We start from the raw sequence: 20,869 nt of genomic DNA, 5'->3' as shown, positions 1-20,869 counted from the left end.
GTATTTTTTTAACCGATTTCCGAACTCTAAATGGGTGAATTCTGGCAAATTAAACGCCTTTCTGTTTATCGGTTTTTTAGCGATGACGTCAGAACGTGACGTCACCGAGGTAACACACCCGCCATTTTCATTTTCAAAACATTACAAACACCGGGTCTCAGCTCTGTTATTTTCCGTTTTTCCGACTATTTTTGGGAACCTTGGAGACATCATGCCTGGTCGGTGTGTTGTCGGAGGGTGTAACAACACTAACAGGGAGGGATTCAAGTTGCACCACTGGCAAGAAATCTGCCGCCAGACCCCCTTTGAATGTGCCAGAGTGTCTGCACATTTTACCGGCGATGCTAAGACAGACATGGCACAGAGATGTATGGATAACCTGCAGATGCATTTGCAACCATTAAGTCAACTAAATCACAAAGGCTAGTTTTGTTGATGTTGTTGACTTATCTGCTAATCAGACATATTTGGTCACGGCATGACTGCCAGCTAATCGATGCTAACATGCTATGCTAATCGATGCTAACATGCTATTGACGCTAGCTGTATGTACATTTGAAACTAGATACCCACATTTAATGCAAAACAAACACTTACCAATCGACGGATTTAAGTTGCTCCAGTGTCACAAGATGCGAAAGTCCTGATCGTTTGGTCCGCACATTTTACCGGCGATGCTAATAAGGCAGCCATGCTATGGGCCACTTCATTAGGTACACCCACGCTATGGCCGAATAGCGTCAATAGCTATTCGCTCAATAGCTTCAATTTCTTCTTCAATTTCGTTTTCGCTATCTGCCTCCATACGCCGACCACCTGTTTCAATACATGCGTAATCTGTTGAATCGCTTAAACCGCTGAAATCCGAGTCCGAATCCGAGCTAATGTTGCTATATCTTGCTGTGCTAACCACCATGTTGTTTGTATTGGCAGCCCTGTATGACGTCACAGGGAAATGGACAGTCGCATCGCAAATAGCGAAAATCAAGAACTTTAAAACTCTTTTTAGGGATAATCCGGGAGGTGTAAAATTTTGAAAAAAACTTCGAAAAATGAAACAAGCGACTGGGAACTGATTTATATTGTTTTTAACCCTTTTGAAATTGTGATAATGTTCCCCTTTAAGGCTACGTTCACACTACAGGGGCGGATTTCCAATTCGGATTTTTTTTAATTTCAAATCCCGGAAGATTTTGTGCTTATTCATGTGAACACAACTTGACCTGACGTCGCACGCACTGCAGTCTTTACGCAGTTGGGGCAATTGTGGGAATTTCAAGGATTTTATGCCATCAACGTCAACATTTTCTGAAGCGAATTATGGCAAAGAAAGAGGAGTATTTTGGCTCTGGCAGTTTGCCGGGATAGTTTGCTTGGTGAGCGTGTCTGTGGGCGAGCTGTCAGATACAGGAGTGGTGGAACTTTCACGCCAGTTCCAAAAACATATTATTTTCACCTGTTTTCTGCTCCGTTGTTTTCGCTTTTCATGATTTTCTGTTTAGATGAGTGCAACATGAGCGCGGGAGCGTTCACATTGAGGACACATAGCATACACATCCTATTTATTTACACATTCTAAAAGAGGCCTGCGTCCAATATGAACAATTTGGGATTGCACTGTTCACACTGACATGACAAAATCCAACACAAGTCGCATAAAATCGTAATTGACCTGCAGTGTGAACGAGGCCTACCATGAATTGATTTACGTGGACCCCGACTTAATCAAGTTGAAAAACTTATTGGGGTGTTACCATTTAGTGGTCAATTGTACGTAGGGGTGTAACGGTACACAAACATTTCGGTTTGGTTCATTTTGAGTACAGTAAGAAAACAACAAAATATAAATTTTGGGGTTATTTACCAAAATTGCAAAATCTTTCACCAAAAATATTTTTCTTAGTGGAATATTTGATGTGAAGTAATGGGAACCTTGGATAGGTCATTAATTCATAATAACATTGAGTTTGATTCAATATTATGTTTTGAGCAATGACAGTTTGGAAGAAAAAAAAAATATTTGTTTTATTAGTCAACATTGCAACTTTTTCTAAATTACATTTAGCCTTCAAGCTTTTTCATTTCACTTTTTTTATGTTTTTGTTTAGTTTGATAGTATTTTTAGAATGTGCCGTGGGCCTTTAAAACATTAGCTGTGGGCCGCAAATGGCCTCCGGGGCACACTTTTGACACCCCTGCTATAGATGGTAAAAAAAAAAATCTGATAAATCTCTGGATAAAAAGCAGAGCCTGGAGACGCATGCGCATTTATCATAACTCTCTCGCTCTCTGCCCCTCCCTCACCAATCCTGCTGCGTGCACAATTTGTTTTGTTTTTAACCCCTTCTTAACCCTGAACGTACATTGAAAATACACGCAACCATCCATCCATCCATCCATCATCTTCCGCTTATCCGAGGTCGGGTCGCGGGGGGAACAGCCTAAGCAGGGAAACCCAGACTTCCCTCTCCCCAGCCACTTCGTCTAGCTCTTCCCGGGGGATCCCGAGGCGTTCCCAGGCCAGCCGGGAGACATAGTCTTCCCAACGTGTCCTGGGTCTTCCCCTTGGCCTCCTACCGGTTGGACGTGCCCTAAACACCTCCCTAGGGAGGCGTTCGGGTGGCATCCTGACCAGATGCCCGAACCACCTCATCTGGCTCCTCTCCATGTGAAGGAGCAGCGGCTTTACTTTGAGTTCCTCCCGGATGGCAGAGCTTCTCACCCTATCTCTAAGGGAGAGCCCCGCCACACGGCGGAGGAAACTCATTTCGGCCGCTTGTACCCGTGATCTTATCCTTTCGGTCATGACCCAAAGCTCATGACCATAGGTGAGGATGGGAACGTAGATCGACCGGTAAATTGAGAGCTTTGCCTTCCGGCTCAGCTCCTTCTTCACCACAACGGATCGGTACAACATCCGCATTACTGAAGACGCCGCACCGATCCGCCTGTCGATCTCACCATCCACTCTTCCCTCACTCGTGAACAAGACTCCTAGGTATTTGAACTCCTCCACTTGGGGCAGGGTGTCCTCCCCAACCCGGAGATGGCATTCCACCCTTTTCCGGGCGAGAACCATGGACTCGGACTTGGAGGTGCTGATTCTCATTCCGGTCGCTTCACACTCGGCTGCGAACCGATGCAGCGAGAGCTGAAGATCCCGGTCAGATGAAGCCATCAGGACCACATCATCTGCAACCCTAACTTAAAATGCCGGACATTTGAGGCATTTAAGAAACTCCACCCGGACAGCCCCGCAAAAGAGGACATATCCGGTGAAAAGTGTGTTGTGCATCGGTGTGCATTGTTTCGCAACGTGCGCTACGCTACTTAATATGTCCGTGTGGAAACTCGTTCGGTACACCTCCGAACCGAACCGAAACCCCTGTACCAAAACGGTTCAATACAAATACACGTACAGTTACACCCCTAATTGTACGGAATATGTGTTGAACTGTGCAATCTACTAATAAAAGTATCAATCAATCAATCAAGCCTTCAATCGAGCCAAACCTGTCTCTGTGTACGAACGACTCATTCATTCATTCATTCATTGTGTGTGCCGCCTGCAGGCAAAAAGCTCGGGAATGGCATCTTTTTAAAGGTCAAGCCCTCCACGCCACTTGCTGCCGAGTACACTACCAGTCGTTTTCATTTTCTGTATTTTAAGTTTTTTCAATTTTGCTACCGCAAAAAGACAACAGAGCAGAATGGAAAGCAGGAAGGAACAAATGTGGAGTTATAAAAACAAAGACAATTTGCGAGGAGTACATTAATGGCTCTCACAAGTATGGAAGAGTCGACCAGATGAGACCAGACCTTTCTGGTAAAAGATGCCAAAGCAGACACATTTCACAGCAGGGGAGAGCTACTCTCATTCACATATGTGCACACGGTCCCTCCCCCAGATCTCCTTCTGTCTGCCCCTCTCTAGTAGACTCCTCCTTTGCCAGTGTTAATCTAAGTGGATTTGACCTTTCTTTTGTATATTTATTTTTGTAGCAATGTGAATGTTAAACTTAAGAATTTTTGTGTTTTCTGATCATTTGTGAGAGCACCAAAGGGACCTTTGTGTGTGTGCAAATGTTGGCAGGGCAGTGCATGCAAAGCTTGGTAATAAAGAGAGAGTTCAATCAATCAATCAATCAATGTTTACTTATATAGCCCTAAATCACTAGTGTCTCAAAGGGCTGCACAAACCACCACGACATCCTCGGTAGGCCCACATAAGGGCAAGGAAAACTCACACCCAGTGGGACGTCGGTGACAATGATGACTATGAGAACCTTGGAGAGGAGGAAAGCAATGGATGTCGAGCGGGTCTAACATGATACTGTGAAAGTTCAATCCATAATGGATCCAAAACAGTCGCGAGAGTCCAGTCCAAAGCGGATCCAACACAGCAGCGAGAGTCCCGTTCACAGCGGAGCCAGCAGGAAACTATCCCAAGTGGAGGCGGATCAGCAGCGCAGAGATGTCCCCAGCCGATACACAGGCAAGCAGTACATGGCCACCGGATCGGACCGGACCCCCTCCACAAGGGAGAGTGGGACATAGAAGAAAAAGAAAAGAAACGGCAGATCAACTGGTCTAAAAAGGGAGTCTATTTAAAGGCTAGAGTATACAAATGAGTTTTAAGGTGAGACTTAAATGCTTCTACTGAGGTGGCATCTCCAACTGTTACCGGGAGGGCATTCCAGAGTACTGGAGCCCGAACGGAAAACGCTCTATAGCCCGCAGACTTTTTTTGGGCTTTGGGAATCACTAACAAGCCGGAGTCCTTTGAACGCAATACAATCGGCAAGATAGGATGGAGCTAGAGCGTGTAGTATTTTATACGTAAGTAGTAAAACCTTAAAGTCACATCTTAAGTGCACAGGAAGCCAGTGCAGGTGAGCCAGTATAGGTATATATGTATGTATATATGTATATAAAGGTATATACAGTATAGGTATATATGTATGTATATATGTATATAAAGGTATATACAGTACAGGCGTAATGTGATCAAACTTTCTTGTTCTTGTCAAAAGTCTAGCAGCCGCATTTTGTACCAACTGTAATCTTTTAATGCTAGACATGGGGAGACCCGAAAATACTATGTTACAGTAGTCGAGGCGAGACGTAACAAACGCATGGATAATGATCTCAGCGTCTTTAGTGGACAGAATGGAGCGAATTTTAGCGATATTACGGAGATGAAAGAAGGCCGTTTTAGTAACGCTTTTAATGTGTGCCTCAAAGGAGAGAGTTGGGTCAAAGATAATACCCAGATTCTTTACCGTGTCACCTTGTTATTTGTGTTTGATAAACACTTCTCAACCAACCTTCACTAAAATACAGACTTTTGTGGAGGCTGGAATCCATTATTCATATTAATGTTGTTTCTTAAGAAGACATTTCCTTCCCTATAAGATTTGAAGTTTGTAAATCAAGGTTCCACTGTAATATATGAAAGAAATGCTGTATTGATTTCTTGAACATTTTATGCCGTCACAGACCTAAAGATCACAAGTAACTCAAATGTTCTCTCACAACTTCCTCAACACTGAAAATAGAGACAATTTTTGACCCATATTTTAATCTTAACCTACTGCTGCAACCTAATCTATGACGCTCAAAATAAAAAGGAGATTGGTTTCTCGCCACACCAATGATTTTGGATGAATACATAGTATCCCCTGACAGGATACTGCACATTGTATAACTATGACTATTTTTTAAATAGAAAGATAGAAGTATAAATTGCATGAAAGCACAAGTAACAGATGTATTTTTCACTAGCGTCATACCAAATATTCAGCTTTCTTTGGGTCATTGCATGGAATTAAATGAAGAAATGACATGAGGACTGCTAGTTTACAACATGACCTACCAGACAGTTTAACAAAGATTTTAATAGCACAACTTAAATTTGTTTCAACCTTAAATAGATGACCTCCAAAGTAAACGCATGCTTTCAACAGTAATTGCTCTCCATGAATATCTAAAAGGGGAACAATATCACAATTTCAAAAGGGTTAAAAACAATAAAAATCAGTTCCCAGTGGCTTGTTTTATTTTTCGAAGTTTTTTTCAAAATTTTACACCTCCCGGAATATCCCTAAAAAAAGATTTAAAGTTGTTTATTTTTGCTATTTGCGATGAGACTGTCCATTTCCCTGTGACGTCATACAGTGCTGCCAATACAAACAACATGGCGGTTAGCACAGCAAGATATAGCGACATCAGCTCGGATTCAGACTTGGATTTCAGCGGCTTAAGCGATTCAACAGATTACGCATGTATTGAAACAGATGGTCGGAGTATGGAGGCAGATAGCGAAAACGAAATTGAAGAAGAAATTGAAGCTATTGAGCGAATAGCTATTGATGCTATTCGGCCATAGCGTGGGTGTACCTAATGAAGTGGCCCTTAGCATGGCTGCCTTATTAGCATCGCCGGTAAAATGTGCGGACCAAATGATCAGGACTTTCGCATCTTGTGACACTGCAGCAACTTAAATCTGTCGATTGGTAAGTGTTTGTTTCGCATTAAATGTGGGTATCTAGTTTCAAATGTACATACAGCTAGCGTAAATAGCATGTTAGCATCGATTAGCGTGGCATGTTAGCATCGATTAGCTGGCAGTCATGCCATGACCAAATATGTCTGATTAGCACATAAGTCAACAACATCAACAAAACTAGCCTTTGTGATTTCGTTGACTTAATCGTTGCAAATGCATCTGCAGGTTATCCATACATCTCTGTGCCATGTCTGTCTTAGCATCACCGGTCAAATGTGGAGACAATCTGGCACATTCAATGGGGGTCTGGCGGCAGATTTCTTGCCAGTGGTGCAACTTGAATCCCTCCCTGTTAGTGTTGTTACACCCTCTGACAACACACCGACCAGGCATGATGTCTCCAAGGTTCCAAAAAATAGTCGAAAAAAACGGAAAATAACAGAGCTCAGACCCGGTGTATGTAGTAATGCGTTGAAAATGAATATGGCGGGTGTGTTACCTCGGTGACGTCACGTTCTGACGTCATCGCTAAAAGAGCGATAAACAGAAAGGCGTTTAATTTGCCAAAATTCACCCATTTAGAGTTTGGAAATCGGTTAAAAAAATACATGGTCTTTTTTCTGCAACATCAAGGTATATATTGACGCTTGCATAGATTCGGTGATAATGTTCCCCTTTGAACACTGTTTATCATCCACTCAGTGGGACTAAAAGTCATGCTTGTATTCAGAGCAAGGGGCCTATAAGGGGCCTGAGAGGGGCCTCCTGTTTGGCCTCCTTCTCACAAACTGCAGGACAGCTGTCCAATGTGCTCCTCTGATCTAGCAAAATGCACAAACATATATCCTTGTTCTGTTATTATTATTATTATTATTCAATTGGAATGGTTTTCATTGTATAATATTAAGTTCCGGCAGGATTTCACTTTTTTGTGATTTTTGTGGCCTAAAATCCCAGAATTCGTGGCAGGAATGTGCAAGTTTGAGGCTTTTTTTCAATCAAATTGTAATTTTAAGAATGTTCTGCCTGTTTTTAAGTTGTCTTTTTAAGCGATTGACGCTTTTTTCATACAACACTGATTGAAAAGTAGACACTAAATGGCAGTAAAAGCACATACTCAGAGATCAATGTCAGATTACTGTACTATTTGAATTATTATAACTGAATTAGTCCATCCATTTTCTACCGCTTATTCCCTTTCGGGGTCGCGGGGGTCGCTGGCGCCTATCTCAGCTACAATCGGGCAGAAGGCGGGGTACACCCTGGACAAGTCGCCACCTCATCGCAGGGCCAACACAGATAGACAGACAACATTCACACACTAGGGCCAATTTAGTGTTGCCAATCAACCTATCCCCAGGTGCATGTCTTTGGAGGTGGGAGGAAGCCGGAGTACCCGGAGGGAACCCACGCAGTCACGGGGAGAACATGCAAACTCCACACAGAAAGATCCCGAGCCTGGATTTGAACCCAGGACTGTAGGACTTTCGTATTGTGAGGCAGATGCACTAACCCCTCTGCCACCGTGAAGCCCTAACTGAATTAGTAATACTTGTAATTACAGAAAGAAACACCACTAAAGGCGTTCTTATTGTCTGTAGTCAGCAAAGTTGTACACAAGTTGCAGACATTCTCCGTGTTTATTTGATGCTTGAGGAGTGTTTGTCAATCTTAAACATTCATTTATGTCCAAACACATGTCAACCCACGCCTGTTAAAGGGGAACATTATTAAAATTTCAAAAAGGTTAAAAACAATAAAAAATCAGTTCCCAGTGGCTTGTTGTATTTTTGAAATTTTTTTCAAAATTTTACAGGTCCCGGAATATCCCTAAATAAAGCTTTAAAGTGCTTTATTTTCGCTCTCTGCGAAGACACTGGCCATTTCCCTGTGACGTCATACAGTGCTGCCAATGTAAACAAACAATGGGAATACCACAGCAAGATATAGCGACATTAGCTCTGATTCAGACTCTCATTTCAGCGACTTAAGCGATTCAACAGATTACGCATGTAATGAAACGGATGGTTGGAGTATGAAAGTATTGAAGAAACTGAAGCTATTGAGCGAAAAGCTATTGACGCTATTCATAGCCATGGCATGGCCGAATAGCTGCGTTAGCATCGCCGGTAAAATGTGCGGACCAAACGATCAGGACTTTCGTATTTTGTGATAATGGAGCAACTTAAATCCGTCGATTGGTAAGTGTTTGTTTCGCATTAAATGTGGGTGGAAGGAAACGTAATATAGTTGCAAATGCATCCGAAGGTTATCCATACATCTCTGTACCATGTCTGCTTTAGCACCGCCGGTAAATAGCATGTTAGCATCGATTAGCTGGCAGTCACGCCACGACCAAATATGTCTGAATAGCACATAAGTTAACATACAAAAAACTCACTTTTGTGATTTTGTTGACTTTATCATTGCAAATGCATCTGCAGGTTATCCATACATCTCTGTGCCATGTCTGTCATCGCCGGTAAATAGCATGTTAGCATCGATTAGCGTGGCATGTTAGCATCGATTAACTGGCAGTCACGCCGCAACCAAATATGTCTGATTAGCACATAAGTCAACAACAAAACTCACCTTTGTGATTTCGTACCGTTGTAAATGCATCTGCAGGTTATCCATACATCTCCGTGCCATGTCTGTCATCGCCGGTCAAATGTGAAGACACTACAGTACATTCAATAGGGGTCTGGCGGCAGACACTTTGGCATCTTGGGGCCAGTGGTGCAACTTGAATCCCTCCCTGTTAGTGTTGTTACACCCTCCGACAACACACCGTCAAGGCATGATGTCTCCAAGGTTCCAAAAAATAGTCGAAAAAATGGAAAATAACAGAGCTGAGACCCGGTGTTTGTAATGTGTTGAAAATGAAAATGGCGGGTGTGTTACCTCGGTGACGTCACGTTCTGACGTCATCGCCACCAGAGCAATAAACAGAAAGGCGTTTATTTCGCCAAAATCCACCCATTTAGAGTTCGGAAATCGGTTAAAAAAATGTATGGTCTTTTTTCTGCAACATCAAGGTATATATTGACGCTTACATAGGTCTGCTGATAATGTTCCCTTTTAAGAGCAATTTATAGCAGTCATTTCTGTTGATAAATGACAATGAAAGAATATTAACACACTTCAACATCCCCGTCATGTACAAAAGCCAAAAGTGGTGAAGTTGTCACTTTGTGTAAACGGTGACTAAAAAGAGAATACAGTGATTTGCAAATCCTTTTCAACTGATATTCAATTGAATACACTGCAAAGAGAAGATATTTCATCTTCACATTGAGAAACTTCGTTATTTTTTGAAAATATTAGCTCACTTGGGATTTGATGCCGGCAAAACTGGCACAGGTGGGAAAAAAAGAGTCACAAAGTTGAGGAATGCTCATCAAATACTTACTTTGAACATCACACAGGTGAACAGGCTAATTGAGAACAGGTGGGTGCCATGATTGGCTATAAAAACAGCTTCCATGAAACGCTTACTCATTCACAAACAAGGACGGGGCGTGGGTCACCACTTTGTCAACAAATGCCTGAGCAAATTGTTTAAGAACAATACTGCAAGGAATTTAGGGATTTCACCATTTACAGTTCCTTAATATCTTCAAATGTTTCCGAGAAACTGGAGAAATCACTGCACGTAAGCGGCAAGGTCGGGCCCTTGGATCCCTCAAGCGGTACTGCACCAAAAAGCCACATCAGTGTGTAAAGGATAATACCACATGGGCTCAGGAACCTTTCAGAAAACCACTGTCAGTAACTACAGTTGGTCACTCCATCTGTAAGTGCAAGTTAAAACTCTGATATGCAAAGCCAAAGCCATTTATCAACAACACCCAGAAATGCCGCCGGCTTCCCTGGGCCCGAGCTCATCTAAGATGGACTGATGCAAAGTGGAAAAGTATTCTGTGAACTGACGAGTCCACATTTCAAATTGTTTTTGGAAACTGTGGACGTGGTGTCTTCCGGAACAAAGATGAAAAGAACCATGGGGACTGTTCTAGGGTGAAAGTGTAAAAGTCAGCATGTGTGATGGTATGGGGGTGTATTAGTGGCCAAGGTATGGCTAACTTACACATCTGTGAAGGCACCATTAATGCTGAAAGGTACATTTCTGTTGTTATCATGGACGCCCCTGCTTATTTCAGCAAGACCATGCCAAGCCAGGTGTTACAACAGCGTGGCTTCATAGTAAAAGAGTGTGGGTACTAGACTGGCCTGCCTGTAGTCCAGACATTGAACATTTGTGCAGGCTAAAATATGAGGCAGGAGACTGTTGAACAACTTAAGCTGTACATCAAGCAAGAATGGGAAAGAATTCCACTTCAAAAAATGTGTCTCCTCAGTTCCCAAACCTTTACTGAGTGTTGTTAAAAGGAAAGGCCATGTAACACACTGGTAAATATGCCTTTTTTGCAATGTGTTATTGCCATTACATTCTAACTTCAGGATTTGCAAAACAAAGGTTTGTCAGTGTGAAGATGAAAGATCATGTCTTTGCAGTCTATTCAATTGAATATAAGTTGAAAAGGATTTGCAAATCGTTGGATTCTCTTTTTATTTACCGTTTACACAACGTGACAAATTCACTGCTTTTGGCTTTTGTACATGTTGAAAATAATAAAAGAATGTTATGGCCTGGGCTTCACTGTGGCAGAGGGGTTAGTGCGTCTGCCTCACAATACGAAGTTCCTGCAGTCCTGGGTTCAAATCCAGGCTCGGGATCTTTCTGTGTGGAGTTTGCATGTTCTCCCCGTGAATGCGTGGGTTCCCTCCGGGTACTCCGGCTTCCTCCCACTTCCAAAGACATGCACCTGGGGATAGGTTGATTGGCAACACTAAAATTGGCCCTAGTGTGTGAATGTGAGTGTGAATGTTGTCTGTCTATCTGTGTTGGCCCTGCGATGAGGTGGCGACTTGTCCAGGGTGTACCCCGCCTTCCGCCCGATTGTAGCTAAGATAGGCGCCAGCGCCCCCCGCGACCCCGAAAGGGAATAAGCGGTAGAAAATGGATGGATGGAATGTTATGGCCTTCGGCTGATCAGAACTTCTTTACCTCTAACACATAAACTACAGGGTATGAGTAAATATTGTTTAATAGTTGTTGTTTTTTTTAAAGCAAAACGTTTGTGTGGGCGCTTGAAAATAGCCGTGTTTTAAAATCCTAGTAAGTTTTTGACCCTGGTTCTTAAAAGAATCAAGAATCGTTGAGAATCGAAACCAGGAACCGGAATCCTCCCAATTTAAACGATGTCCAACCCTCCGAAGTCTACAGTAGCAATTAATTGTGGTAGTCAACTGATATCAAATAATACATAACATGATATGTTCACCTACTTGCTTAGTAGTGTCACGGGACATCATCTCCTCAGGTTTAGGTATGGCTATGACAAGACTGGGCGGCTTCTTGCTTTTTAGGCGACTATTGGAGCGGCTGCCATTGGGAGGCGACTCCTCCCCCTCCTGCGATGGCATCCTGGCACAATCCTGCAAAGAGGGAACATAATGTCGTGAGGGAGACTGAAACTATTCCCTTCTCTGCAACCACAGCTTCATGCAAGTGGCTCTCATCCAACTAGATTTGTTTCTAAAATGCTGGCAACTTCCACTTTAAAACATTCCTTCAAAGGAAACTGCACTCTTTTGGAATGTTGCCTGTCATTCAAAATCCTCATGTAACACAGAAATGTTATTTTTGTAGTTTGAATTGTAAATAAACGCTGGCAAAAGTACGTTAACAATGGAGCTAATGTGATTCGCTCTATACCGCCTAAAAGCGCTTTAAACACATCTAAAAATCTCAATCAACATGATGTAAGTATTTATGTCATGTAGTAACATTCATAATAACATGTAATGTATACATGATGTAAGTATATATGTCATGTAGTAACATTCATAATAACATGTAATATATACATGATGTAAGTATATATGTCATGTAGTAACATTCATAATAACATGTAATATATACATGATGTAAGTATATATGTGGTATCTAGTAACATTCATAACATGTAATATATACATGATGTAAGTATATATATCATGTAGTAACATTCATAATAACATGTAATATATACATGATGTAAGTATATATGTCATGTAGTAACATTCATAATAACATGTAATATATACATGATGTAAGTATATATGTGGTATCTAGTAACATTCATAACAACATGTAATATATACATGATGTAAGTATATACATCATGTAGTAACATTCATAATAACACGTAATATATACATGATGTAAGTATATATGTCATGTAGTAACATTCATAATAACATGTAATATATACATGATGTAAGTATATATGTCATGTAGTAACATTCATAATAACATGTAATATATACATGATGTAAGTATATATGTCATGTAGTAACATTCATAATATGTAATATATACATGATGTAAGTATATATGTCATGTAGTAACATTCATAATAACATGTAATATATACATGATGTAAGTATATATGTAGTATCTAGTAACATTCATAATAACATGTAATATAAACATGATGTAGGTATATATGTCATGTAGTAACATTCATAATAACATGTAATATATACATGATGTAAGTATATATGTCATGTAGTAACATTCATAATAACATGTAATATATATATGACGTAAGTATATATGTAGTATCTAGTAACATTCATAATAACATGTAATATATACATGATGTAAGTATATATGTCATGTAGTAACATTCATAAAAACTGTAATATATACATGATGTAAGTATATATGTAGTATCTAGTAACATTCATAATAACATGTAATATATACATGATGTAAGTATATATGTAGTATCTAGTAACATTCATAATGACATGTAATATATACATGATGTAAGTATATATGTCATGTAGTAACATTCATAATAACATGTAATATATACATGATGTAAGAATATATGTAGTATCTAGAAACATTCATAATAACATGTAGTATATACATGATGTAAGTATATATGTCATGTAGTAACATTCATAATAACATGTAATACATACATGATGTAAGTATTTATGGCATGTAGTAACATTCATAATAACATGTAATATATACATGATGTAAGTATTTATGTCATGTAGTAACATTCATAATAACATGTAATATATACATGATGTAAGTATATATGTCATGTAGTAACATTCATAATAACATGTAATATATATACATGATGTAAGTATTTATGTCATGTAGTAACATTCATAATAACATGTAATATATACATGATGTAAGTATATATGTCATGTAGTAACATTCATAATAACATGTATTATATACATGATGTAAGTATATAAGTGGTATCTAGTAACATTCATAACAACATGTAATATATACATGATGTAAGTATATATATCATGTAGTAACATTCATAATAACATGTAATATATACATGATGTAAGTATATATGTCATGTAGTAACATTCATAATAACATGTAATATATACATGATGTAAGTATATATGTAGTATCTAGTAACATTCATAATAACATGTAATATAAACATGATGTAGGTATATATGTCATGTAGTAACATTCATAATAACATGTAATATATACATGATGTAAGTATATTAGTAACATTCATAATAAAATTCTAAGCAAAAGGCTGCTTAATGATTTCACAGATGCATCATAACATTCACTTTTCTCTTCAACAATAACAACACTACTAACCATGGCAGAATTCACGAGAGACAACAAAGATTATTTTGGGACAAATAATGATCCAGAACCTTATGTTTTTGTTCCTGACTATAAGAAGGATAAGCTACAAGTTTTGGAAGCTGTGTGCTGAACTAATTAAGCTTAAGTGAAACAATTAGCATCATCCAGCAGTATTGCTAAGTGTTAAACAAGATATACAAACTACCAACATAATAAAACAATCACTTACTGTACACTGTCTGCTCTCGCTGTGATAAAGACTGAAGGGATGTTTATATTTTCCCATATAGATGGAGAATTAAGCATATTCCTCACACAGGTAAACAAAAAAAGATTAGCTCTCTGAGATCAAGTCGCAACTAAAAGTAGTTTGCCTGTGCTAGCGCTTATAATAACAATATCGCTAATAAAGGTTTCGTATCCAAGTCACGACATGTACATGCAGTATTGCTGGTGGCTTTTGGGTGTCTTTTAGAGGGCTCATGGGAGCAAATAATGTACTCCAATTAGCTGCATTGTTAGCCACCTCGTACTTGCCGTATTTTACGACTTAGAATGCATTAAAAAAACCAAACACGAATGTGATTGTCTTACATAGGGACAGTGAATGATAGGCAAACTACCAAAAAAGTGCAGTTCTCATTTAAATTGGTTGTTCAAGAGCCATGTTTTTAACCAACAGTGAGGAAAAACAGGAGTGTTAGGCCTACAAATGCCTGATCACACAAAAACAGGAGTGTTAGGCGTACAAATGCCTGATCACACAAAAACAGGAGTGTTAGGCGTACAAATGCCTGATCACACAAAAACAGGAGTGTTAGGCATACAAATGCCTGATCACACAAAAACAGGAGTGTTAGGACTACAAATACCTGATCACACAAAAACAGGAGTGTTAGGTCTACAAATGCCTGATCACACAAAAACAGGAGTGTTAGGCATACAAATGCCTGATCACACAAAAACAGGAGTGTTAGGCGTACAAATGCCTGATCACACAAAAACAGGAGTGTTAGGCGTACAAATGCCTGATCACACAAAAACAGGAGTGTTAGGCATACAAATGCCTGCTCACACAAAAACAGGAGTGTTAGGACTACAAATACCTGATCACACAAAAACAGGAGTGTTAGGTCTACAAATACCTGATCACACAAAAACAGGAGTGTTAGGCCTACAAATGCCTGATCACACAAAAACAGGAGTGTTAGGCCTACAAATGCCTGATCACACAAAAACAGGAGTGTTAGGCCTACAAATGCCTGATCACACAAAAACAGGAGTGTTAGGCATACAAATGCCTGATCACACAAAAACAGGAGTGTTAGGACTACAAATACCTGATCACACAAAAACAGGAGTGTTAGGTCTACAAATGCCTGATCACACAAAAACAGGAGTGTTAGGCATACAAATGCCTGATCACACAAAAACAGGAGTGTTAGGCATATACATTTCTGATCACATATAAACAGGTGTTAGGCATACAAATGCTTGATCACACATAAACAGGAGTGTTAGGACTACAAATGCCTGATTACACATAAACAGGTGTTAGGCATACAAATGTCTGATCACACATAAACAAGTGTTAAGCATACAAATGCCTGATCACACAAAAACAGGAGTGTTAGGCGTACAAATGCCTGATCACACAAAAACAGGAGTGTTAGGCATACAAATGCCTGATCACACAAAAACAGGAGTGTTAGGACTACAAATACCTGATCACACAAAAACAGGAGTGTTAGGCCTACAAATACCTGATCACACAAAAACAGGAGTGTTAGGTCTACAAATGCCTGATCACACAAAAACAGGAGTGTTAGGCATACAAATGCCTGATCACACAAAAACAGGAGTGTTAGGCGTACAAATGCCTGATCACACAAAAACAGGAGTGTTAGGCGTACAAATGCCTGATCACACAAAAACAGGAGTGTTAGGCATACAAATGCCTGCTCACACAAAAACAGGAGTGTTAGGACTACAAATACCTGATCACACAAAAACAGGAGTGTTAGGTCTACAAATACCTGATCACACAAAAACAGGAGTGTTAGGCCTACAAATGCCTGATCACACAAAAACAGGAGTGTTAGGCCTACAAATGCCTGATCACACAAAAACAGGAGTGTTAGGCGTACAAATGCCTGATCACACAAAAACAGGAGTGTTAGGCATACAAATGCCTGATCACACAAAAACAGGAGTGTTAGGACTACAAATACCTGATCACACAAAAACAGGAGTGTTAGGTCTACAAATGCCTGATCACACAAAAACAGGAGTGTTAGGCCTACAAATGCCTGATCACACAAAAACAGGAGTGTTAGGCATACAAATGCCTGATCACACAAAAACAGGAGTGTTAGGCATATACATTTCTGATCACATATAAACAGGTGTTAGGCATACAAATGCTTGATCACACATAAACAGGAGTGTTAGGACTACAAATGCCTGATTACACATAAACAGGTGTTAGGCATACAAATGTCTGATCACACATAAACAAGTGTTAAGCATACAAATGCCTGATCACACATAAACAGGAGTGTTAGGCATACAAATGCCTGATCACACATAAACAGGAGTGTTAGGACTACAAATGCCTGATTACACATAAACAGGTGTTAGGCATACAAATGTCTGATCACACATAAACAAGTGTTAAGCATACAAATGCCTGATCACACAAAAACAGGAGTGTTAGGACTACAAATACCTGATCACACAAAAACAGGAGTGTTAGGCATACAAATGCCTGATCACACATAAACAGGAGTGTTAGGCATATCAATCAATCAATCAATGTTTACTTATATAGCCCTAAATCACTAGTGTCTCAAAGGGCTGCACAAACCGCCACGACATCCTCGGTAGGCCCACATAAGGGCAAGGAAAACTCACACCCAGTGGGACATCGGTGACAATAATGACCCAGTGGGACGTCGGTGACAATGATGACTATGAGAACCTTAGAGAGGAGGATAGCAATGGATGTCGAGTGGGTCTAACATAATACTGTGAGAGTTCAATCCACAATGGATCCAACACAGTCGCGAGAGTCCAGTCCAAAGCGGATCCAACACAGCAGCGAGAGTCCTGTTCACAGCGGAGCCAGCAGGAAACCATCACAAGCGGAGGCGGATCAGCAGCGCAAAGATGTCCCCAGCCGATACACAGGCAAGCAGTACATGGCCACCGGATCGGACCGGACCCCCTCCACAAGGGAGAGTGGGACATAGAAGAAAAAGAAAAGAAACGGCAGATCAACTGGTCTAAAAAGGGAGTCTATTTAAAGGCTAGGGTATACAAATGAGTTTTAAGGTGAGACTTAAATGCTTCTACTGAGGTGGCAACTCGAACTGTTACCGGGAGGGCATTCCAGAGTACTGGAGCCCGAACGGAAAACGCTCTATAGCCCGCAGACTTTTTTTGGGCTTTGGGAATCACTAATAAGCCGGAGTCCTTTGAACGCAGATTTCTTGCCGGGACATATGGTACAATACAATCGGCAAGATAGGATGGAGCTAGACCGTGTAGTATTTTATACGTAAGTAGTAAAACCTTAAAGTCACATCTTAAGTGCACAGGAAGCCAGTGCAGGTGAGCCAGTATAGGTATATATGTATGTATATATGTATATAAAGGTATATACAGTATAGGTATATATGTATGTATATAAAGGTATATACAGTATAGGTATATATGTATATAATGGTATATACAGTATAGGTATATATGTATGTATATATGTATATAAAGGTATATACAGTACAGGCGTAATGTGATCAAACTTTCTTGTTCTCGTCAAAAGTCTAGCAGCCGCATTTTGTACCAACTGTAATCTTTTAATGCTAGACATGGGGAGACCCGAAAATAGTATGTTACAGTAGTCGAGACGAGACGTAACAAACGCATGGATAATGATCTCAGCGTCTTTAGTGGACAGAATGGAGCGAATTTTAGCGATATTACGGAGATGAAAGAAGGCCGTTTTAGTAACGCTTTTAATGTGTGCCTCAAAGGAGAGAGTTGGGTGGAAGATAATACCCAGATTCTTTACCGTGTCGCCTTGTTTAATTATTTGGTTGTCAAATATTAGAGTTGTATTATTAAATAGAGTTTGGTGTCTAGCAGGACCGATAATCAGCATTTCCGTTTTTTTGGCGTCGAGTTGCAAAAAGTTAGCGGACATCCATTGTTTAATTTCATTAAGACACGCCTCCAGCTGACTACAATCCGGCGTGTTGGTCAGCTTTAGGGGCATGTAGAGTTGGGTGTCATCAGCATAAAAGTGAAAGCTAATACCGTATTTGCGTATGATGTCACCTAGTGGCAGCATTTAGATGCTGAAGAGTGCAGGGCCAAGGACCGAACCCTGGGGAACTCCACACGTTACCTTAACGTAGTCCGAGGTCACATTGTTATGGGAGACACACTGCATCCTATCAGTAAGATAAGAGTTAAACCAAGACAGGGCTAAGTCTGACATACCATATACATTTCTGATCACATATAAACAGGAGTGTTAGGCATACACATGTCTGATCACACATAAACAGGTGTTAGGCATACAAATGCCTGATCACACATTAACAGGTGTTAAGCATACACATGTCTGATCACACATAAACAGGTGTTAGGCATACACATGTCTGATCACACATAAACAGGTGTTAAGCATACACATGTCTGATCACACATAAACAGGTGTTAAGCATACACATGTCTGATCACACATAAACAGGTGTTAGGCATACAAATGCTTGATCACACATAAACAGGAGTGTTAGGCATACAAATGTCTGATCACACATAAACAGGTGTTAGGCACACAAATGCCTGATCACACATAAACAGGAGTGTTAGGCATACAAATGCCTCATTACACATAAACAGGTGTTAGGCATACAAATGTCTGATCACACATAAACAGGTGTTAGGCATACAAATGTCTGATCACACATAAACAGGTGTTAGGCATACAAATGCCTGATCACACATAAACAGGAGTGTTAGGCATACAAATGCCTCATTACACATAAACAGGAGTGTTAGGCCTACAAATGCCTGATCACACAAAAAATAAAGCAACAACAGCCATGCCGGCAGGAGCAGTCATTTACAGATATATCGGTGTTTATTCTAGGAATGAAATGTAATTAATTATTTCATTTGAAGACATCCTGACCCTGCTGCCATCGCTGGCTTATTGTTCTATCTAACTCCACGTGGGTATGATTGATCTAATTAGCCAGAGGATGAGGATCCAGAACAGAGACAGCAGCAGGTATCAATCAGAAATCAATGAGTGGTGGCATTAGGCTAGGAGACTTCTCATGTAATGATAATGCATCTGTTGGGTGACAGCAGATGATATCGATCAGGTGTGAATCCAGCTGCTTAGGTTAGATGAGATCCTGCATTGCCTGCTTCTAGAATGCTCTGAAGCCAAAACATAAGAGCTAAAGACTTATTGGACTAAACCTATCCATGTAGAAAAGAGTGACAAATACAGACAGACAACCCTATTCCAGGTCAATTTAGTCCAGTCCAGGGCAGAAACATATGCAAGCTTAATTGCCTCCTCTTCTATCACCAACACTCTGAATTTAAATGATTTACGTGGACCCCGACTTAAACAAGTTGAAAAACTTATTGGGCTGTTACCATTTAGTGGTCAATTGTACGGAATATGTACTGTACTGTGCAATCTACTAATAAAAGTTTCAATCAATCAATCAATCAATCAGTCTCACAAACATTCTGCACAGTCTCACAAACACTCTGCACAGATTCTCACAAACACTCAGCACAGACTCAAAAACACTGCGCACAGTCTCACAAACACTCTGCACAAAGTCTCACAAACATTCTGCACAAAGTCTCACAAACACTCCGCACAAAGTCTCACAAACACTCTGCACAAAGTCTCACAAACCCTCTGCACAAAGTCTCACAAACACTCTGCACAAATTCTCACAAACACTCCGCACAAAGTCTCACAAACACTCAACACAAAGTCTCACAAACAATCCGCAGATTCTCACAAACACTCCGCACAAAGTCTCAAAAACACTCTGCACAAATTCTCACAAACACTCCGCACAAAGTCTCACAAACACTCAACACAAAGTCTCACAAACACTCCGCACAGATTCTCACAAACACTCCGCACAGTCTCAGAAACACTCCGCACAAAGTCTCACAAACACTCCACACAAAGTCTCACAAACACTCCGCACAAAGTCTCACAAACACTCTGCACAGTCTCACAAACACGCCGCACAAAGTCTCACAAACACTCAGCACAAAGTCTCAAAAACACTCCACACAGTCTCACAAACACTCTGCACAGTCTCACAAACACTCTGCACAAAGTCTCACAAACACTCCGCACAAAGTCTCACAAACACTCTGCACAAATTCTCACAAACACTCCGCACAAAGTCTCACAAACACTCAACACAAAGTCTCACAAACACTCCGCACAGATTCTCACAAACACTCCGCACAGTCTCAGAAACACTCCGCACAAAGTCTCACAAACACTCCGCACAGTCTCACAAACACTCCGCACAAAGTCTCACAAACACTCCGCACAGATTCTCACAAACACTCCGCATAGTCTCAGAAACACTCCGCAC

General features: G+C 40.4%; 1 protein-coding gene and 1 long non-coding RNA gene across 6 annotated transcripts in view; one reads left to right on the top strand and one right to left on the bottom strand.

The window, feature by feature from the left end:
- Positions 1 to 20,869, top strand: part of LOC133539070 (uncharacterized) — a 244,299-nt gene that overhangs the window by 101,840 nt on the left and 121,590 nt on the right. The window lies entirely within an intron of this gene.
- The window catches only part of LOC133539060 (inactive rhomboid protein 2-like), a 143,153-nt gene that overhangs the window by 75,745 nt on the left and 46,539 nt on the right, over positions 1 to 20,869 (bottom strand). For all 5 annotated transcript variants that reach the window (XM_061881094.1, XM_061881093.1, XM_061881092.1 and 2 more), the window contains one exon: positions 11,861 to 12,010. In XM_061881094.1, the coding sequence (XP_061737078.1) occupies positions 11,861 to 11,998 (138 nt within the window). In that variant the 5' untranslated portion in view covers positions 11,999 to 12,010. The remainder of the gene's footprint in view (positions 1 to 11,860; positions 12,011 to 20,869) is intronic.

Source organism: Nerophis ophidion, linkage group LG20 (assembly GCF_033978795.1).
Source record: "Nerophis ophidion isolate RoL-2023_Sa linkage group LG20, RoL_Noph_v1.0, whole genome shotgun sequence".
NCBI lineage: Eukaryota > Metazoa > Chordata > Actinopteri > Syngnathiformes > Syngnathidae > Nerophis > Nerophis ophidion.
Note: the sequence above shows the minus strand (reverse complement) of the source record. Positions and strands in the feature narration are given on the sequence as shown.